The following is a 23,796-nucleotide window of genomic DNA, read 5'->3' as shown; positions in this document are numbered from 1 at the left end:
TTGAGCCTTGTCTTTGGTATGCAATTCAAACCTCCAGCTCAAGAGAGGGATGAGCTTCATGCTGCCCACTCATATGGTTCACAGGGAATTCATTTCCAGATTTCAAGACCTATATTGCCCCCAGTTTAATCATTGACATATATTTTCTCCAGCTTCTGCCCTTCTTAGTCCTTAGTCTGTACAAACTTGGTTCTGTATTTCTTTTCTACAAATAATAGCTATAATAAATCAAATACCATTGAACTGATTAAGAAGTTCCTAATTTTATGATCAAACTTTTAATGTAAAATTAGGCTATGAGTTCCTTATTCTTATTTTATAAGTTATCCTTCCTATATTTTCAATAGCTTAATATACATATATAATGCATTTTTAATTTTTGCTGTACTCACATCTTTTCTACCCTACCTTCTCTTTCAGCTCCCACCTCTTCATGTCCCTAGACTCTGCCTCAGCATATAAATATATGCATATACATATCTGTGTGTATGTGTGTGTATCTGTATATATACATATGTATACATATGATGTATTTTATATATACACACACACATCACATACAAAACTTGCTAATCCATAAGTTAATGTTGCTCAGTATTTGTTAGGACTGACTGCTTAGGTTTGGCATATCCACAGAGAAGATTGATTCTGCCTCTATCAGCAGCCTATAGTTCTTTATCTAATGGTAGCACCTTTCCACCATCCATGTTAGCATGTCAACTTGTAGATTTTTATGATCGTCTTGTTTAGGTGACTTTATTTTTGACATTTCCTGGGAGCAGCTTTATCCCCATATACTATCGTGAAGCAAATGTCTTTTCCTGGTCCTCTAGGATGGCCCCTGTCCTGTACATTGTGGGAAACCCAAGGTCAAGTGGTTTGCTACACTTTAACCAACTTTGTAATCTGCAATGCTCTCCATCTGCTGCAAAAGAAGCCTCTATAGGATGCATCTGGATCGCTTCATCCCCTAAGACCTTTTCTTATCCTTTCTATACTCCCACCCAACCCTCTATCCAGAAAACTGCACCTCTGTATTCAAAGGCCACTGGAAATCATTTACTTTTGACATTCAGTGCAGATAAAGAAACAAATTTATTTGATATATAAACAGATTTTCAAATTTTTTAATATTTTTCTTATAAGTAAACAGCTAATTTTGTAAGTTATTAATTGGTATCTTTATATATGGTCTGTTATATTAGATAGAAACTCCAAAAGTGCAAATTTTCTACACATTTGTGGCCATTTTGTGTCATATTTTAGCTCAATACACTCCAGATGAAGCCGTTCACTTACAAAAACATAAGTAAATCTAACTTTGGACTTACTGATTAGGAAGCCTATGTAGATAGTAAGGATTTTTTTGTAGATATTTTGTAGTTATTATGTCATACAGTCAAATGACAGGTTTATATTTGGATGATAAAAACAATGTAGTTTTATCACACAATATCTAGTGTACAAATGAGTCATCGGTATGATAAAGGCATATGTTGCTAATTTTTTCTTTGAAGGGTTCCTATCTATTTCTTATGCCTGCCCACATATATAAAATATAAAATGGCATTTCTACATTGCCTCATATTATCTCTCCTTGATGTCACCTAAATGTCAACCTCAAATACATGTTCAATATCACACTTAGGTTTTTAAAATGCAAACTAAGTTCATCAAAGCTGCTTATTAGCAACAAATATTGACTATACAAATATTTTCTGGGTGTATGTGAAGGGGATATTATGTAGTTTCTCACTTGACCAATTGAAACTTTGTATTGTATTAATATTAAACTTCTTTCAACTTATTGGGTAAACTCTGTCCATTTATGGCTTATTATTCTTCTAAGTTACTACTGCGTTTGACTTGCAATTACCTCACTTACGATTTTGCATGAATATTTATAAGTGAGTCTATATTTCACTGTCATAATTGGTGTCTTATTTGATAGATTTTCTTATCTGAACTATGCTAGCTTTATAAACTAAACTTTGATGCTTTCTTTTTCTGATTACCTAAAGAATGAACATACATTTAAATAATTTTTCCATGGATATCTGGTAAAAGGTAAAACATTCTGGTGAAAATATAATTGCTTTTATGTGTTCTTTTTTGTTACTTGAGTGATATTTTTACAGTATCTTTTCTTATTGCACATGACTGAAATTATTTTTAACAGCCTGGGAAATAATCTAAAGGATTGAAATTTTCATGTGTATTTACATTCTATAGTGTTATATTGATATCTATATTATAAATTTTCTGTTTCTGATTACATATGTATTTTTATATAATTTAGATTTTAAACTTTTAAAATAAATTTGAAAATGGCTTTCAGTTTAATATTTTTGTAATTTTCTGACTGCTAATAAATTAACATATATTTTGCAGTTTTCATTTCCTTCACTTTTTAGACTTCTCCTAGTAGTAATTTTATACTTTCCTGTTGAAATTTTGTTACTCTTAACTAATTTTACATGTGTTGTATATATATTTGTCTGTGTATTTATGCATATAAGCACACAAAGAGCATGCTAATTTGCTCTGAGAGCTCTAGCATGATTTCTTGTTATATGTTGCATCAAATTCTTTGCAAATTTTTGTTATTTGATATTGTTTGTATGTCCCTGTGCACTTCTATGTAAGATAATACCATCCAGGCTTTCCTAACACAGTGTGCTGTACTTCCTATTAGCATATATTGTTTCCTTAGTGACAACACTCAAGAAATGGGCTTCATTATACAAACTGTGATCTAAAATTGTTTCCAGGCACATTTTAAATGATACAAATAGCTTTCATCCTTCAAAGTCTGGAAAACAGTCAAATACACAGGAAAAACTTACCTGTTATCTTATCTCCCTGTCAAGATTTAGTCCATATCAGCATTGTGCTTACATAGGTACACAGGACTTCTAAGGTATTTAAAATATAGTGTTATATAGAATCAATGACGTGCTTCTCTTTATGTTAAATTAAAATGTATTTCAATATTATTTTACATTTAAGATGCAATATTTGTGATTTGAGACATTCTTAGAGGCAGGATATTCATGTTTTTAGTTTTAAGCATTATAAACAAAGCTGTGATCAGTATGTCAGACTAAATTACTTGTTTTAATGAGATAATGCTGTTGTGCAGAAATTGAAACAGTTTCTTGATAACGTAGTGCCAGGAGAACCATGAAGAATCACAGTAGTCATTCTTCCAGGGCTGACAAGACTTGTTCACAGTTTCACATTTTCTAGAATTGTGTAAATGTTGGCTTGGACCTTTTTAAAAATTCACTTCATTGGTGGTGTTTCTATTCATGAAATTATTGGATTTAATATAACTAATCCTATGATATTACTAGACACAGGTCTCATCATCTCTTAGATCATGTTTGGCATCTGAGTCATAATTTACAGGATGGGACGTATTTTTTCCCTTAGATGTATAAATGATGCTGCTAGAGTTAACAGTGTTACTTTTCTTGTAAAAATAAATACACAACTAAACGGTAAATGGAATCTTGTTTAAATCCACAGGATTCTTTCTTTGGTTCTATTGTCACTTATCTATTTCTTAGGATAAAAATCTTATTAAGGAATCTGGGTTGCTGCAACTACTGTTTATGGCTTATCATACTCTGAAGTAACGGTTGCCTCTCAGTTGCCCCGTAGAAGTCAAAAGTTATACATGTTCAAGATCTTAATGTGAGATGGTGCACATCTGCCCACATCCTAACTTGATCTTTTATGGTTTATAAGACCTAATGAGATGTATGTTTCATGTGAATACTGTTGTCTAGGAAATCATTGTTACAAGATTTTTAGTGCAGGCAATATTTTTATATGCATTTATATATTTTAAATCTTTCCAATATTTTTATAAAACATTTTTACACAAATATTAGAATAATAAAGTTTTTTCTAATGAGATAAGAAATATTAGCTCAAATTCAGATCCCACTGACACATTAGTCTGTCATATCTATCTATTGTTTTTTTTTATTCAAAGACATATTAATAGGGTTGGTGAGATAGCTCAGTGGGGAAGAGCACCGACTGCTCTTCGGAAGGTCATGAGTTCAAATCCCAGCAACCACATGGTGGCTCACAACCACCCATAATGAGATCTGACGCCCTCGTCTGGTATGTCTGAAGACAGCTACAGTGTACTTACATATAATAAATAAATAAATCTTTAAAAAAAAGACATATTAATAATTTTGCATCCTTTTCAGCTGGAGAGGTTTTTTTAATTGGATTTTTTTTTTTACATTTCAAATATTATCCCCTTCCCAATTCCTCCCCCTAGAAACCCCCTATCCTATCCCCCCTCCTACTTTTATGAGGGTATATCCCTACCCACCCATCCACTCCTACCTTCCCGCCCTTGCATTCCCCTACACTAGGACATCGAGCCTTCACAGGACCAAGGGACTCTTCTCCCATTGATGCCTGACAAGGCCATCCTCTGCTACATATGCAGCTGTAGCCATGCGTCTCTCCATGTGTACTCCTTGGTTGGTGTTTTAGACTCTGGGAGCTCTGGTTGGTTGCTATTGTTGTTCTTTTTATGAGGTTACAAACCCCTTCAGCTCCTTCAGTCCTTTCTCTAACTCCTCCATTGGGGATCCTGTGCTCACTCCAATGGTTGTGGAGGGTGGGGAGCGAGGGTTGTGGATCTTCAACCTCTGCCAGTCTCCCAGGGTTCCAGTCTCTGCTCTGGAACTCCCACCTTCTACTTCCTGCCTTTTGGTAACAAGCCATCTGCTTTTTATTGAAAGTTGATCCTTCTATTCAGTGCACAAGAGATTATCCCTATAGGTTTGAACTTACAAGTGCCTTTGATCCTTATAGATGGCTGTTGGATTTTGTCAAGGTTCATTCCAGTATCTAGGATCCTTCTCATGTAATGTCTTCTCTTGCTATATATAAATGCAGCAAATCATATCCATGGATTTCCTAACTTGAACCTGCAATTGTTGGAATAAGTTTTGTCTGGTCATAATATTATTCATCTGTTCTTCTTATTTTTTTATTTTTATTGATTATTTTATTTATTTACATTTCAAATGTTATCTCCCTTCCTGGTTTCCTATCCACAAACGCCCTATCCCACATATACTCTTACTTCTATGAGGGTGCTCCTCCACCCACCTACTCCTGCCTCACCACCCTAGCATTCCCCTGCTCTAGGGCATCAAGCCTTCACAGGATTAAGGGTCTCCCCTCCCATTGATGCCAGATAAGGCCATCTCTGATACATTTGCAGCTGGAGCATGGGTCTCTCCATGTATATTCTTTGGTTGGTGGCTTAGTCCCTGGAAGCTCTGAGAGGGGGCATTGGTCTGGTCAGTTGATATTGTTGTTCTTCCTATGGGGTTGCAAACCCCTTCTGCTCCTTCAGTCCTTCCCCTAACTCCTCCATTGGGGTCCCCATGCTCAGTCCAATCGTTGGCTGCAAGCATCTGCATCATACTGGTAAGGCTCTGTCAGAGCCTCTCAGGAGACAGCTATATCAGGCTCCTGTCAGCAAGTACTTCTTGGCATCAGCAATAGTGTCAGGGTTTGGTGGCTGCATATGAGATGGATCCCCAGGTGGAACAGTCTCTGGATGGCCTTTCCTTCAGTCTCTACTCCACTCTTTATCCCTGTATTTTCTTTAGACAGGAGCAATTCTGGGTTAAAATTTTTGAGAAGGGTGGGTGGCCACATCCTTCAAACAGGGGCCATGCCTAACCTTAAATCAATTCGAGTATACTTTTCTGACCTGCTCACTCAAGTGTTGTTTCACTTGGGCCAGCAGTTACCTTTACATGGCTAAGGCTAGCCTCTTTCATATGACTAAGGCTAGCCTCTATTTCCTTGACAGTTTCTTTAACAACATACATAAGAGCCCCTAGCCAAACCGACTAGTGCTTTATATTGGCACCTTTCTCGCCTGCGTTTCAGAAGTAGAGGACTGCTTACACTTTCGTATTTCTGTGGAAGCTTATTTTCTCTGTCCTCCACTGATTTCCCCCATACTGCAAATGTCTGAGGACACTCAAGTTGCATTCTGCAATAAGATTTATATAACTAGCTACCAACTTGTAATCTCTACTTATAATCTCTATATTTGTGAATAATGGCAATTTAGAACTTAGTTTTAATGTTTTAAATTCACATTTGACTTATTTATTGGGGCTGAGATGTGTGTACTCCACTACATGTGTAGAAATCAAAAGACAACATTAAAGAGTGAGAGGGTCTGGGAAAGGGGGAGGATGGGGCATGGAAGTGATTGCAGGAAGGGAAGGGAAGGAGAAAGTGATATCATTATATTTTTATTTAGATTTTATTTTTGTATAATGGGCACTCATTTATCTTCTTCTGCCACATGAGTCCCAGACATCAGACTCAGATCATCATGGTTGACAACAAGCAACTTTCCTCACTGAACTATCTCTCGGACCAAACCAAGCTCACTGTGGTTGAACTTTCAGCTACTCAGCCTTTTACAGCTTACGGTGTTTGAGCCTTACTTCAGTACATGGTGATTCAATCCTGACAGCTTTTCAGGCCCAGACATTTAAAATGTGCCTTGAAACCATGCTCATGCATCTTGCATGTTGCTAGGCCAAAAATGTGTATGTTTAGCCTTAATCGACAATGTCAGAAACTTATCCTAAATATTTGCATATCTTTTCCTCCTATCATCATCTATAAGAAACACAGTTTCCAATTAACACCATCTGTTGTGTTTTTATTTATTTTTAATTATAGTTCTTGTGTTATCCCATTATGGTTTTAAATTTGCATTTTCCTGATGACTAATGGGGTTGAGAATTTTAAACATTCTTCATTTACAATATTGCTATTTCAAAAGCTATTAACAAAGAGTAGTATTTCAGTTCTAGGTGGGAACTCCATATTATTCACATCTTCTCTGTCATTCTAGTTTTTTGACTTGAACAACATGGATATTTCTTAACTATGAATGTTATGTTAATCATAATATATATATAATCAAATAGCAAAACCAATTCTTTATATCTCTCTCTTTGTCTCTCTCTGTCTTCCAGTCTTTCCCTCTCTCTCTATCTCTCTCCCTCCCTCTCTCTCCCTCTCTACCTCCTCCCCCCTCTCTCTCTCACACACACACACAAATTGTCCTTCCCATACACATAGTAATTTTGCTCTTTAACTTTAAACATCATTGTGCCTATACAAGGAGGACCACATATTTAAGTCTAATGTATACTTTTTAATAGCAAACACATTATACAATAGTCCCACATAATAACATCAATTGGAGTACAGCGTGGGGAAGTTAAATCCTTCTGTTTAGACCAAGTTTAAATTTTTCAAGATGTTCACAAATGCCATGTCTACACTTGGTGTAATATTTTTTCAGATGGACTAGTGTAGAAATTGCAGTTAGTGAGAATGTTTATAAACAAGGACACTTTCTCTGAACCCATTCTTTGCAGTGAGGGAGCGCAAGGACACTTTCTCTGGACTCATTCTTTGCAATGCTACTGATGCCAGAGGGTGTTGACACTGACAAGTGGCAGCAGACAGAAAAAAAACACCACCCACAAAACAATTATGTTCCTGGAGGAAGACAGCAGAAAACTCTGAACTAGTCTACCTAGGTGTAGTGATGGGCACCTATAATCCCAGCACTCAGGGCTGACAGCAGGTATATCAGAGTTCCCAAACCAGAAGGCTATGTCTGAAACAAAGACGAAACAGTGGAAAGTCAACAAGCCAAAAAAGCAAACCTCAAAGAACCCAAACTCAGGAAGGTGCTTGCTGCCTATGTTCTGCTGCAATCATCCAGCCTCTTCTCTGACCAGTTACACTAAATGGCATCATCCACTGGAACTAGAGATGTCCTCATTCCCCACCCCACAAGTGCATGTTTGTAGGGAGGCAGAGTCGGGGAGGGGACTCACTGAAATCTTATACATTATTTGCCTGAAGGAAAACTTCAATTATTGTGTTCTTGAATAAATTCTGGTTAAGTATGGGTAATAGCCACTATAGACAATAGAACAGTAAGAAAATTCATATATTCTGTCAGACCCTTTTTCTGTGGTACAGATTCTCAAACGTTAGATTGATAGGTGAGAACTAAAACTCATTTTTAAGGTAGCTAGCACATCTTTTCTAAACAGGTTAGCATGAGACAAGCCTGGCTTCTATGATTTTTTTTTCTTTTTTTTAGCACTGAAGAAATATTTTAAAATTTACCAACCTAATCACTGGGTGAGAAGTGTCACATTATTTTTCATTTTCTTGCTTCAAAGTAGAATAAAAAACATTTTCTAATTTATATGGCATTTGATTCTTTTCCTTTTTTTATTTCCCAATATTAAATTTATGATATAATTATTAAATTCATGATATAATTTTTGCTGTTTTCATGGTTGGAATTTTCAACCTTGTGTACATACTATCACTTGTATTAAGAAAGGAGTTATCCCAGAGTACAAATGACCCCAGCAGATGTATGGTTTAGGGCAGCACTGGTGCAGTGACACTTAACCCAAAGTGGATGGCAAGAATAACTCAAGCAATGCTTAAGAAAGCTCATGAATGTTTCATAACTCCACTTATCAATATTTCCACAAACATTTGGCAGAGACATGGTGGTACATATCACCTTTAACCTTAAATGTTTGCATGAGTAAACACATGGAAGCATTATTTCTAGAGATGGGCAGTTACCTGATAAAAATATATATAACTTCAAGTTTCATAACCACATCTGAAGCTTGAAAACACATTGGAAATTGTATTGACCTATCATTAGTTTTTACATTTCTGGATATTCAATCATGGGAAGGAGTTTGAATAAATAGTATTGTATGTGAGGTACATAATAATTACCTGCATTTTTGAAACAAAGGTTTAAATGAGCATACTTAAGAGTCGTCACACTTCTTCAGGTATGTATAGAGTTCTCATGGAGGTTATAGTATTAGCCTTGTTACATTAGTGTTGCAGAGTTTAAATGAAATTAATATGTATATCATTCAAATTTATTTGAATTTTGACTTTTATAAAATGTCAAGGAAAACAAATCTATTTTATCACGTATGCAACCATTGGTCACAATAACAAGGTCAAACAAACCAAAGTTAAGATACATGCTAATAAAAAGTATTTTACTAATCAATCAAAAGTTCATACCAAAAAGAATGCTCAATTCTAGAGGACCTCTTTAGGATCAAACCTCCTCTCAGGACAATGTAGAATGAGCCTTTATAAGCCAGGTTTCCTGACGCAGTCAGCAGAAATATTATGCCACTACCAAAGATACAGAGACTCTGGGCTTTAAGACTACAAAGAAAAACAAAAGCAGTTCATTAAATGGCTTATGGGAATAACTTCATTTATTGGTTGGTTCTAGAATGTCTATGCAGTGTGTCTAACTATAATGTCAGTCACATTGATGTAAAGAACATTCTTTGGAATGTCTTCTTTGAAAGGTCTCCAATCAATGATTTCTCTCTTTTTTTAATTGTCTGGGGATATACTAATATATCCCTCAATTTTTATTATTTCTTTTTTTTTTTACACTCCAGATTTTATTACCCTCCTGGTCCTTCCATATCCTATACCTCCTCCCCACCCCCTGACTCCACGAGGATGTTCTCATCCCACCTCCACCCTACCCGACTTCTAAACTCCCTAGGGCCTCCAGTCTCTTGAGGGTTAGGTGTATCATCTCTGACTGAACACAGACACAGCAGTTCTCTACTGTATGTATGTTGGGGGCTTCATATCAGCTGGTGGGTGCTGCCTGTTTGGTGATCCAGTGTCTGAGAGATCTCAAGGGTCCAGATTAATTGAGACTGCTGGTCCTTCTACAGGGTCGCCCACCTCCTCAGCTTCTTTCAGCTTTTCTCTAAATCACAGAGGTCAGCAGCTTCTGTTTATTGGTTGGGTGCAAATATCTGCATCTGACTCTTTCAGCTGCTTATTGGGTCTTTGGGAGGGCAGTCATGATAGAGCACTTTTTGTGAGCGCTCCATAGCCTCAGTAAAATGTCAGACCATGGGGATCCCCCTTGAGCTGGATCCCATTTTGGGCCTGTCACTGGACCTTCTTTTCCTCCGGCTCCTCTCCATTTCCATCTTTGCAGTTCTTTCAGACAGAAACAATTATGGGTCAGTTTTTACTGTGGATAGCAACCCCATCCCTCACTTGATGCCCTTCCTACTGTAGGCCATTTCATCTAGGGTCCCTCCCTTTGAGTCCTGAAAGTTTCTCACCTTCCAGGTCTCTGGTACATTCTAGAGGGTCTCCCCAACCTCCTACCTCCTGAGGTTTCCTGTTTCCATTCTTTGGGCTGGGCTTCAGGGCTTCAGTCCTTCTCCCTCACCCAGTACCAGATCAGGTTCCCCTCCCTTCCCCCTTTCCCTCCTGGTTCTCTCCCTCCCTCCCCCCATGTGGATGCTTTCTTATGCCCCTCATTTTTAAGCAGTAATTTTACTGGATGCAGGATCGCTATTGTTTATTTACTGCTCTCTGTTCATTGGATGCTTTGTCTTAAGACATCTGGCAAACACTACTCAGAATGAAAACTCAGGGTTAACTTTTGTAGGCCTTAGCTTCTCTTATGCTACTTCAAAGATGCCTCTCCTCACTTTGAACTCTTGACAGCTTTGTGGTAATGCCCCCCCCCCCACACACACACACTCAGTTTTAGGCTTCATGTACTTAGATTTCCCTGGAACACATTTATATGTAGATAAAGCTTTTTGTTTAGTTTTCTTCTACATTGCAGTTTTCTGCCGTTGTTCATATATTCTTCCTGCCCACCTTCTGCTCTCCACTTCACTAATTCTCTCTATAATGATCTATGTATACTGATGTATGTTACAGTGTGTCACAATCATGAAGAATTCTTTGTTTTCATCTTTCTATGCCTTGTGAAGGATAAGCTCAGGAAACCCATCTTCATCCATCCATTTTTCTTCTATCTGATTAGAAATGCAGTTATATCCAGAGAGCAAGGTTTATTTTTTCTTAAGAAATTATATGTGTCAATTTTAAGTTTTCTGCTTAAGTCTTTTTTATAGAATTTTTGCCAACTTACTGATCTGGTCTTTGTGTTAACATTATTTTAATTTACTTTCATAAAAAAACATTTTCTTTTAACTTTTAAGCATTCTTAAAATAGCATATCTCTAATTTCTCTGTAATAAGGCTTTTAGTGAGTCCTGATTTCCTTCTGTCTAGTTTATATTTCTTATTTGAATACCAACTTCAGGTTTTCATCCTCTTACCAGCCATTATTCACCCAGACATTTGTAGAGATGGAGATGGACTAGAAACAGGTAAAACACCACAGACTGACAATTCTTAAAAAACGACTGTTTCTTTATTTCCATAACTGTCATCCAGAATTTCAAGAATTGTAGATATATACATAAATAGATAAATAGATACATACATACCTGTAATATATAATATATATATTATTGAAGAAAATTATGTGTCTCTCTCTTATGCCATTTTAATTTCATTGATGTCCTTTGTAAAGATTTCTAAGACTCTTGACTTAATTTTACATTTTTTTCATGGTCTCATTTTTCCTTTATTTCTGTTTATTGTATCTTTTGACACACAGTATAAGCTGCCTTGTCAAATACAGATCTTTTGTTTTACCTGACAAGATGACATTCTCCTTCAGCTCTCAGCTATCTCCCTAAATTTATCATCAGTCACTCTAGTGATTTATATTTATTTGAGCTTGTATTACTTATCTGTCCAGAACTTATAGTTGTTATAATGTTGAGTTTGAGGAATGGTAGAGAAACCGCTTTGCACTTTCTTGAAAGAAATGCCATTTTAATATAGCTAGGTTAATTAAGTTAATTATTTCTCATTGAATTATGATAGCATTTTTAAAAATGTTAGTTTAGAACAATTAGGCATGTAAAATGTTCATGCCATGTTTATTCAATGCACTTACAAACACTACTTTGAAATGGTACTATTATAGAATGTTCTGATTCCTGGTAGTGTGTTCTTGACACTAATTTTATTTCAGATGCCACATGGGTAGTGCCAGGTTACTCTTCTTTCATTAAGCTTCAGTGTAGGGGCTGAAGAAACTCCTCAGCCACGAAGAGAGATTGCTGCTCTGACAAAATCCCAAGGCTTACTTCCAAGCCCCCATGTTCATCCCACATGCACCTGTAAATCAGAGCTCATGGGGTCCTGACCTCCCTAGGCTCCTGCACATATGTGTTGGGTATAAACCCACGCCATTAACTATACATATCCATAAAGTGCTTTAAAAAGATTAACTAAAAACACTACTTAAAAGGCAAACTTCAGTGTGTATAAAGAAATCAGAATTTTATTATTATGTTTTTGCACTAATTTAGGAAAACCAAGACAGCATTCCACTAAGAATTACTGTCACATGCCTTTTTTGTGTGTAGGACTTGGTGAAGGCTTTATACAATATTTTGTGTTGGCATGAGGTCTCCCTTTTTGTTGACTTTAAATTTAAATAGTATGTGTCTTAACAAAACCTGTGTAGCACTCCCAGTATATTAAGAAAGCTAGTTATCACTCTTATAAATAAAACTAATTGATTTTATCCATCCATCCCAATTTTTACTATTGTTTTAGATAAAAGATTCTGTTTCTATTAATCTAGTCTTCTGACATTGAAGATGCATTTTCTATTAAATATCAATAAGATAAAAATACTTGGATTCATTCTACAATTTTGATTAACTAGTAGTTCATAAAAATGAGTAGTTATAGTGATAGTAATAAATTATCAAACTTTATACTCAAGTTTATGCTTGAATTTTTCCCTTTAATAAAAATGGATTTTTCCTGACAAAATATATTCTAATCATGGTTTTTCCTCCCTTCACTAATCCCAGTTCCTATCCATCTCCCCTCCCATCCAGATCCAACTACTTTTTGTCTCTCACTAGAAAAAAATACTAAAAACAAACAAACAAAACCCCCAAACAAATAAAAAAAAAACAAAGAAATAAACAAAAAATAGGTTCCCTTCTTCCTACACTGCCTGGATATCAGAAACCAGAGACTACATAACTCAAAGACCTAAGGTAGAACCAAGCAAGACCAGCAAATGAATGAAAGAATGAATGAATGAGAAAAAGAAGCATCAATGAAATGATTTTAATGACATTCTGCTATACTCATGTATAAGTGCTATATCCAGTCATCATCGAAGAGGATTCCTCTGGCAGCAGGAGACAGCAGGTGCAGAAACCCATGGCCAGACATTATACAGTAGGACAGAGAGAGAGAGAGAGAGAGAGAGAGAGAGAGAGAGAGAGAGAGAGAGAGTCAGAGTCTAAATCTAAATTGATATCTTTATTAGGTCCTTCCCATCAGACATGAGGAACCTCAAAGAAGAGGAGGAGAAAAACTGTAGGAGTCGGGGGATGGAGAGAGCAGAAGAACATGACACACTGAGTCAACTAAGCAGGCCACATGAGATCACAGAAACTGAAACAGAAGGCATGGGACCTTGGTTCTGCACCAAGTCTATTGTGTATATGTTATGGCTATTAGCTTGCTAGTTTTATGGGACTCCTCATAGTGGGAGAAGATGTATCTAAGACTCTTGCCTGCGTTTGAGACTCTTGTCCTATAACATTGCCTTGTCGACCCTTAGTAGGAGTGCTTTTGGCTTGTTTTTGTGTATCTTGTTTGCCATTTGGCTATTGTCTATTGCAGGCCTGCTCTTTTCTGAAGAGGAAATGGAGGAGGAGTGGATCTTGGAGAGGGTCAAGTGGTGGAGTATCTGGGTGAAATAGAAGAAGGGAAACTGTGGTCTAAATGTACTGTATGAAAAAAGAATCTATCTTCAAAAACCTATACTATATAAAACTATACTAAATAATTAAAATATCTTCTTTTCAGGTTAAAAAGAAAACAAACAGATTTCTAAGGGATCAAAATTTAAAAATACATCATAAGATAAAACAAAAACTGGTAAATTGAAATTGGAAAAATCAAACAAAAAAAGTTAAAGAGCCCAAAGAAAAGGCACACGTATCAAATCCCACTTGTTTGCAAATTCAGGAATCCCATAAAACACTTTGCATAATATATATGCAAAGCACCTAGAAAAAGAAAAAAATGTAAATAAAATAAACTAATAAATATTAATATAACTTGAAAGAGAGAGAGAGTGGGAGAGAGAGAGAGAGAGAGAGAGAGAGAGAGAGAGAGAGGGAGAGAGGGGGAGAGAGAGAGAGAGAGAGAGAGAGAAAGAGAGAGAGAGAGAGAGAGAGACAGCCCTGACACAGCTTTGTGAGACAAGGAACATTCACAGTTTGTCTTATGTTTGCCACCTACTGTTGGACAGGCAGCCTAACCTTAAGTGTAGTTAGTTTCACTCCTGGAAGACACTGAATTTTTATTTGTAAGTGGTTACCAGTTGGAGACTGGATCTGGGCTAGGGATGAATCATGTGTTTTTTTTTTTTCCAGTTGATACCATCTGATACAGACTCCCATGGGTCCTGTGCATGCTGCCTCAGTCTATGACAGTTCATGTGTGTATCAATCATACTGATTTATAGGGCTTTCTTTCCTTGGTGTCCAACATTCCCTCTAGCCATTATGTTCTTTCTGACTCCATTTTTGCAGGGTTCCCTGAGTCTTGAGGGAAGGGGGAAAGGTTGAATAATCCATCCACCTAAGGAGTAAGTGTTCCAGCGTCTCTCACTCTCCTCATGATATCTTACTGTGGATTTCTGTATTTGTTTCTATCTGCTGCAGGGGGATGAGTGTTCCTCTTACTCCACATCCTTGCCAGCATGAAATATCATGTGTTTTATTGATCTAAGACATTCTTATGGGTGTATGATGAAATCTCAAAGTACTTTCCTTGATGACTAAAGATGTTGAAGGTTTCTTTAAGTGTTTGTCAGCCATTCAAGTTTGCATGATTGGTAATTCTCTGTTTAGATCTGTACCCCACTTTTAATTTGGTTATTTGTTTTCTTAATATCTAGTTTTTTGAGTTCTTTATTTTTGTGATCTTAGTGCCTGTACTATTAGTATTCTGTACAGAAAGTCTTTTCCTGTGGCAATGAGTTTAAAGATAGTCCCTACTTTCTTAGATTTGGTTTGCAAATATTTTATTATTTTCTCATTAAGGGAAATTGATCTTTAATTCTCTTTTTCTGTTGGGTCTTTATATGGCTTGGGTATCAGGGTAACTGTGGCCTCATAAAATGAATTGCATAACATTCCTTCGGTTTCTATTTTAGAATAATTTGGGGGAGTATTGACAGTAACTCTTCTTTGAAAGTTTGATAGAATTCTGAGCTAAAAGTACCTTGTCATATGCCTTTTGATTGAAAGAATTTTTATTGTTGCCTTTATTTCTCTAGGACTCATAGGTCTATTTAACTAATTTTTATCTAATTTTAATTAAATTTATTTAATTTTAGTCAATTAATTTGGAAAGTGGTATATATTAATAAAATTGTATATTTCCTTTCGATTTTCCAATTTGGTTGAGTAAGGATTTGAAAGTATGTCCTTATGTTTCCCTGGGATTCCTTCATCTCTGTTGTTGTATCCTCCTTTTGAATTCTAACTTTACTAATTTTAATATTCTCTCTGCCATTTGGACACAGGTTTGTTAATCTTACTGATTTTCTCAAGGAACCAAGGCTTTGTTTCATTGATTCTTTGATTGGTTTTTGTTATTTCTTTGTTCATATTTAATTGATTTCAGACTTGAGTTTAATTATTTCTTGTCATCTACTCCTTTTGGGTGTGTTATATCTTTGGTTTTGTGATATAGTTTTTAGTTGTGCTGTTATTACTAATATGATATGTTTCCGTTTTCTTTTATGTAGGAACTTAAGTGTTATAAACTTCCCTGTTATAAATACCTTCCTTGTATCCCATAAATTTGGGTATGAAGCAAATTCATTTTTATTTAAATCTAGGAAGTCTTTGATTTCTTTCTTATTTCTGCCTTGACCCATTTTTCATTCAGTGGAGAGTTGTTCAGTTTCCATGACTGTGTAAGCTTCCTCTTGTTTCTGTGTTGTTGATATCCAGCTTTAATCTATGGTGGTCTGATAGAATGAGGGGGTTGTTTAAATTTTCTTGTTATCTGTTGAGACTTGCTCTGTGTCTAAATATGTGATCAATTTTGGAGAAAGCTTCATGGAGTTCTGAGAAGAAAGTGTATTCTTTTGTGCTTGTGTGAAATGTTCTATAAATATCTATTAGATGATTTGGTTCATGATGCCAGTTAACTTCAGCATTTCTCTCTTTAGTTTTCATTTTGATGACCTGTCTATGGGCAATAGTGGGGTACTGAAGTAATCCACTTATCAGCGTATGAGGATCAATACATGATGTAAGCTATAGTGATGTCTCTTTTACAAACTTGGCTGTCCTTGTGTTTGGTGCATAGATGTTAAGAATAGCAATGTTCTTTCGGTGGATTTTCACTTTGACAAATATATAATGTCCATCTCTACCTCTTCTGGTTAGTTTTGGTTTGAAGTCCATTAGATAATAAAATGACTATACCAGCTTGCTCCTTAGGTCCATTTCCTTGGAATATTTTTTTCTATCCTTATATTCTGTAGTGATATCAATCATTGATGTTAGGACAAGTTTCTTGCATGCAGCTGAAGGACAAATCCTGTTTTCAGATTCATTCTGTTAGGCTATGCCTCTTTATGGAGAATTGAGGCCATTGACGTTCACAAATGTCAGGAAATTTTATTTGTTTATTCCTGTTATTTTGGCTTTTTGTTGTTGTTGTGGTGGTGGTGGTGGTGGTGGTGGTGGTGGTGGTGCTGCTGCTGCTGCTGCTGCTGGGGTCTGAGCTAGAGTTGAGTTGTATTATCTTTGGTGTTATTGTGATTTTACACTGATGTATATACACCTTGATTTGGGATTATTGGAATTCTAGGTGCTGATATCTCTTCTTGTCTTTGTTGAATGGGTGCTTTCTTCCTTGGTTTCTGTTGCTTTCTCTGATTCTTAGAAGATTGTGGTGGCAATGGGTTCTCTGGTAGGGAATTCTTCTGAGAACTTGATAGTTGTAGCAAATAAAATATGGTTCTAAGTATTATAAACAGACATTTAGAAATGGGGATAATCTGGGGTAATAGTGATGAGGAATTCCACAAGAGGGAGAAAAACAGAGTGTTCTACCAGTTCCTTAGTTTAGATTAGTTTCTTAGGCATGGTGATAGAGAATAAGAAGAGGCCACAGTGGGTAGTCTGCTACATAGCTGGGGCTTAAGCTGGGGAAATGGATTTAGAAGACTGGAAGGAGAGTGGAAATTTGAAGCTCCTCTACCTACTTTGCAGGCCTACTAGTTTCTCTCTTAAGTTTGGCTGGCAGGTTTCCAGGGGATGTTTCTTGGTGTGGGAGTCTAGGATAGAGAGTTGAGTTATGAGAGAAAAAGTTTTGAAAGGAAGATCTGTGTGATCTACTGGACTTGGACATGGGAGATGCACAGCAGAGGGTCTGCTACAGGGCTGGGGATGAGTCTGGGGCATGAGGTTTGGAGGAATGGGGGGGGGGGTTACATGATGATCTATAGTTATTCTACATGCTTCCCTGGCTGGAGTTCAAGTTAATTTTTAAGATATATTTTTGAATTATATGCATATTTTGGGGGTATGTATACCTCATGTGAACAGAAATCTATGGAGTCCAGAAGAGAGTATAGGATTTTCCAGAGCAGGAATTACAGGTAGTTGTGAGTCATCAGATGTAGGCATTAGAAACTGAACTTGGGTCATCTGCTAGAGCCTTTGCTTAAGCAGCTATATGCAATTTCATGAATTCAGTATTAAACAAAATTGTTGGAATGTCTTCTCTGTTACTTATATCTAAGTTTTAGTTTCTGGTTTCAAACCTATAGGGAAAATATGAAACCATAAGAACTAAATAGCAGATTTATCAAATGGTTATTTTGTAAAGTGTGGATGTATGTTCTTTCTCTCCTTTTGCTTGTCAGTGTAATGAATTATGATTCAAATTTTCCTGGTGTTTTCCCATTCTATAACTAAAGCAATTCTATTTTATCATGATTGTTCATCTGAATATTAGAAACACTGGACTTGATTTATATCTGATTTGCTATGTCTTCTCAGAATTGTATATCAGATTTCAAAATGACAGAAGCATGCCCTATTATTTTATACTGTAAGTCAGTGTTCACTAAGGAAACTATACAAAGTAAAAAGCAATTCCTTTCTTACTGGTAAACAGAAATGAAATCTCCTCAATTCAGTTATTCTCTGTGCTTTTTTTAGATAGATGACTTGAAAAAAATGTTTGATCAATATTGCTGGAAACAAAAAATATATGAAAAGGAGTACCTGGAAACACTTACTAATTTTTATTCCTCAGTAAGTGAAATGTTCCTCTTCTCTTCTCCCCACAGAGCACTATGTCCTGTACTTAATTATTAAGTTGAGTACTTAAAACTAATTTTATTAACATAAAATTTTAATTTTCAATTCCCGAGGATTTAAAACTAGTTCTTGTATTCTTTTTATCAAGAAAAAAGCATGGGATGCTGAGATTTCTAATGTTTCGAAAGACGTCAAAGATATTTCATCAGTATTAGAGACAAAGTCAGAAGTAAACAAAAAGATTCAATCTGAAATTGAAAACATAACAGATGAAATTGGAGAAAGGTAATTCAGATATTTGTTTGTTTGTTACTATGTAGCATCCTAATAGGTAATATGCAATAAACCTCTCCAGCATGAGTCCCTGAGGTCATATGATAGTATTCATGTTTAATATTAGCTTAACTTTACTTGAGTCTATTCAAAAGGTTCCTCTGTGAACATTTGGACACAGTTAACAAAAGTCCCTTTGATATATCATCTAGAGGCCCAGCATAACTTTTAACTTAAAATATGTGTGGTAAAACTTCCTCCCTCCCAGCCCTCCCTCATGTCTTCCCTGTAGTTACTAGTTGGTGTTCTTGGCATAGAAACGGAAGTCTTCCTTATGCCACTTTCTATCTCTGAAATTTAAATTTCAACAAAGACTGCTCTGCACTCTGAGAATCCTTTAAATCTGTCTATAGACCCAAACAATCAGGTATTATGTGCATAATCAGTGACTTCTGAGAGTAGGTGACATGCAGCTCTGTTTCTTCTCTAGCCATTATCTACGTTGAGAAAGCTATGTGCACTTTCTCTTTTCTAATATCATCATCTCTTGTCTAGTGTCATCAGTTAACTGTCCCATTTGCATTACTTTTAGAAAAGAAAAAGGCCCTCCTCACAGACCCATAAGCCCTCTTGACTAGGCCATGTTCTATTTACTGTATTATGCTGTATCAAGTTTCCTTTTATGATTTAGCTCAACTTATGATTTAACTCAACTTCCCCTTCTAGTCACATTGACATATTTATGATATAATATATCTAGAATGTTTTTACTGCTCTCTTTGTACAAGTATTGTTTATTGGTAGGATTACACAGCACATAATGTGACCAAACCACTGTGTATTGTGTTAGGATGAGCACATGTGTGCTTCTCTCTCATGTCTTTTATCATACTTGCAATGCTATGTGGATAGGAGGCTGACATCTGTCCCTACTCCCCCAACAAGGGAGCTCCATTGGCCATGACATCAACCTTGCTGGTTGATATAATGCCTAAAACATATTATGCTACTGTTTATGAAGTATTGAAGGAAAGGAGGGAGGAAGATGAGAAAGGAGCTGATCACAGTACTTGACAGTATCTAAAGTTTGTCAAAAATATGTTGTGATGGCTTGTAATGCTCAGCCTAGGGAGTGTCACTGTTAGAAGGAATGGCCCTGTTCCAGTAGCCTTGTCACTGTGGGTGTGGCTTTAAGACCCTCATCCTAGGTGCTGGAAGCCAGCCTTCCTCTAGCAGCCTTCAGATGAAGATGTAGAACTCTCAGCTCTGCCTGCATCATGTCTGCCTAGATGCTGCCATGCTCCCACCTTGATGCTGATGAACTGAACTTCTGAACCTGTAAGCCTGCCCAATTAAAGACTTGCCTTGGTCATGGTATCTGTTCACAGCAGTGAAAACCTAACTAAGACAGAAGTTGGTACCAGAGTAAAGTAACTGTGATAGGCCTGACTATGCTTTTGTTTGGAAGAATTTGGATTTGGGGACTTTGGATTTGAAAAGTAGTGGAATGTTTTAAATAGGACTTAATGGGCTATACTAGTAGAAATATAAAAGACTGTTGCTGAGAGTGATTTGAACTGTTTCGACTTGGCCCAAGATGGTTCAGTAGAGAAGAATTTCAGTATGTTGCTTAGAGACTGTTTTTGTGGTATTTTTGGAGAAAAATGTGGCTGCTTTTTGCCTTGTCTGAAGAGTCTGCCTGAGGCTAAGGTGAAAAGATTTAGATTAATTGCTTTGAAAAAGGAAGTCTCAAAACAGCCTGATATAAATTCTGTTGTGTGGTTACTAAAGTTCACCCTCATGAAGAGTAGTTTAATGAAAAGGAGCAAGGGAAAAATACAAAATATATGGTTCAAGTATTAAAGGGACAGCAGGAAGTGAAATAGAGCTGAATTCTGTGTTCAAGGTTATTAAAATGAATTAAGGGAGTAATGACCTTGGGGCAAGAGCCCACCCAAATAAATTTAGGTCCAGGCATGGAAGTTTACTCCTTTAATTCCAGGAGATAAAAATAAGCAGAGCTCTGAGTTCAAGGCCAGGGGGCACAGAGCAAGTTCTAGATGAAGAAAAGCTCAAGTCTAGGCGTGGTGGTACACAACTTTAATCCCAAGAGATAAGCATGAGGATCTCTTGAGTTCAAGGTCAATCTACAGAGCAAGTTCCAAGAAAGTTAAGCTCATTACATCTTCCTGCCAAATCTTCCTGCATCTCACTCTATCCTAGAATCCTTTGTGCCTCCCAGATATCCCACTTCTATTTCCTGCCTAAGCCGTAGGCCATAGGCCTTTTAATTTACAGGTAATACATTCATATAATACACAAAATATCCTCTCTGTAATTCCCTTTTTTAATCCAATAAAAGGTTTTTTTCTTTCAAATATAAATTGAATACAATTATAACCATTACCATTATAATATACATTTACAATGTTCAACCCATAGTGTTTGGTAACTTAGACAAAGTATTTTATCATCTATCCTATCTTGGTGAGTTCAGAGTCCTGTATCTGAATCATTTTTATCCCAACTTGTATTTTTTAAAAGATTTATTTATTTTTTTGTATGTGAATACACCATCACTCTCTTCAGACACACTAGAAGAGGGCATCAGATCCCATTATAGTTGGTTGTAAGCCACCATGTGGTTGCTGGGAATTGAACTCAGGACCTCTGGAAAAGCAGTCAGTGTTCTTAACTGCTAAACCATCTCTCCAGTCCCCCTAACTTGTATTATTAACTTAAAAATATCTTCTTAGACCTAGAACATCTTTAGCTTTCAGCACCATTGTGACTAGCTAGTCTTCAACCCCATCAGAAACTTGATAAGGAATAAATACTACCTGAGAATTCAGGAAGTGTTGGGATGCAGTCTCCAAAATTTATCAAATGACAGAGACTGCCAACTGCCTGGACAGATGCCAATGTCATCTCTATAATGTTTGGAGAATCCATCTTCAGCCTTCTGACCCAGTACATTGACAGACTTTTGTGAAGCAGGAGTTACAAAGGACTTTCTTACTCTGTCTACACAGAGCTTGGCAGTCGACTTCCGTGAGTCCATTTTTTGTTGCTTTCTGGATAGATTTGTCTGTAGTTAAAGCATAGGCATTTCGTTTGCCCAGTTTCTAGCTTGCCACAGTTGAAGTAACATTATATGGACGTCTTTCGATGCTCATCATACTCTTCCAAGTTAAATGGAGTATTGCCATGAGTTGATGTGTCTGTGTCAAAAAAAATCTTAAATTAATAAAATTATATCCAAATGACACACTCTGTAAGTCTCTGGAATTTTTGAAAACCATATATCTACTCACATTGTATCTAAACAAGCAAACATTGCCTGTCTCCAGCTATCTATTATATCCCAGGGTGTATAATTCTGTGATAATCTAGATTAATACCTAACATGACTATGAGTTTGATTGGCTGATTATTAATTTGAATTATTTAACCATCCTAAACAGTTTGTATTAGCAGCTATTAAGAGGACTGGGGCTAAATCTTGCATATGTAAATGAGTTATATAGGCATAATAACTATACAAGAATTGAAACATACATATATTATATTGTAACAAATTTTTAATCTTAAATTTTGAATCAATATACACAGATTTATACCAATGAAAGCCTTATTTCTGCTCCTGTATCCACTAATCCTTTGGTCTCTCTTGAGGTTTGGGTTTTATCTATTGAAGCTCCTTTGGTTTCGATATCTGGTTTATTAAGGTTTATATCCAGAGCAGTGTTCTGTAAATTTGATATTAAGGCCTCCTAGGGCATTTCTTGACTAGGGGCTACCTTGTTTGTCCTTTGTTAATCTACATTCATTAGTCCAGTGCAGGCTTTGGCACACCTTACACATGTTCCACAAGGCTAGGCCTTCTGCTTTGATTTTCTTTAGAAAAAAAAACAAAACATTGTTTCTAGGAATGCCCTGCCTATAATCTCTTTTTAAATGACCTTGTTTGTCACAGTTAAAATATATGGCAGTGTGACTCTCTTAAAGCCTTTAGAGATTATTTTTTTCTACTAAAGTTGCTTCCTTATAATTTTTTAAATTCAGCCTTTCTAAGTCTTCCTGAGGGTGGCCTCTGTCTGCTGGCATTTGTTGTATAGTAACGGGATAAACTAAAGTTGGTTTTCTAACAACCTTTGTTTAACTTTTCAGATTTTCATTATATGGTGGCCCAGTAGACTTTAACCTTATTTTACCTTTCTCACTTTTATTTATAATCTTCTCTAACTTCTGTTTAAGCCTATAAGCCTTGTATTTTTCCTTTTTTTTGTATCACTATTACCTTGGTAATTCCCTCATTTTTAATTATAAAATTAAATTTATATTTAATTTAAATATAAATTTTCTTTTTCCCTTTCTAGTATCTTTCATATCTTAGTATTTTATTTGACCTGCTCTATTCAATTCTGTATCTGTTGTTTTATTTTTTGTTTCCATATTTTATTTTTTTTATTTTGTATCTCTAACCTTTTAATATCTTCTTTATTTTGATTAATTAATTTTAGCAATGTCTCCTCTAAGCCTCATGAATTTTTTTCCTTCGGAACTGTTTTTCAAAGGGACATAGCAAACTAAAATGGTTTCTAGGTAAAGAATGAAATTTAATATTGTAATAATTATAAAGGGCCATATTTTAATTTCCTCCTGATCTTCCATTTCATTTATACCATTTGGAATACTATTACATAAAGTCCAAAATGTCTTTATGGGGTTTTCATCTTTGTGTGTTTTATTTCTTTAAAAATTATCAATTTCAATATATTTATAATCTAAATATGATGTTTTATATTTAGCTCTTTTTGTTTTTAGCACAAAAGTATGATTTTTAAACGACTTTTCCTGATTAGGAGGTCTTTTCTTTGAGTTTGGTTTCTGCTTCCCTGGCATCAGCAGTTCTGCCCCATTCTTTCAGCTCACATAGAAGCTGCTTGTTTCAGCCATTCACATGTAACTTGGAAATACCCAACGCCAATTCCTCACCCATTCTGGGAAGTTGTAGAGTTAAATGTGTTGGGTCTTAGGTCAGCGTAAGTCTGACCAGAGGGAGCCCTTTGGTCAGGACTAGTAAGTTGTTTTTGCCCCTATCCTCAGCCTCCTTAGGTAGACT

General features: G+C 36.1%; 1 protein-coding gene across 3 annotated transcripts in view; it reads left to right on the top strand.

Moving 5' to 3' along the window:
* Positions 1-23,796, top strand: part of Ccdc178 (coiled-coil domain containing 178) — a 345,640-nt gene that overhangs the window by 72,012 nt on the left and 249,832 nt on the right. For 2 of the 3 annotated variants that reach the window (XM_031365073.1, XM_031365072.1), the window contains exons 15-16: positions 18,297-18,392; positions 18,547-18,683. In XM_031365073.1, coding sequence (XP_031220933.1) covers positions 18,297-18,392; positions 18,547-18,683 — 233 coding nt within the window. The remainder of the gene's footprint in view (positions 1-18,296; positions 18,393-18,546; positions 18,684-23,796) is intronic. The other variant, XM_031365074.1, reaches the window with a different exon arrangement.

This window comes from Mastomys coucha, unplaced genomic scaffold, assembly GCF_008632895.1.
Source record: "Mastomys coucha isolate ucsf_1 unplaced genomic scaffold, UCSF_Mcou_1 pScaffold13, whole genome shotgun sequence".
Lineage (NCBI taxonomy): Eukaryota > Metazoa > Chordata > Mammalia > Rodentia > Muridae > Mastomys > Mastomys coucha.
This window is presented reverse-complemented; position numbering and strand designations above follow the sequence as displayed.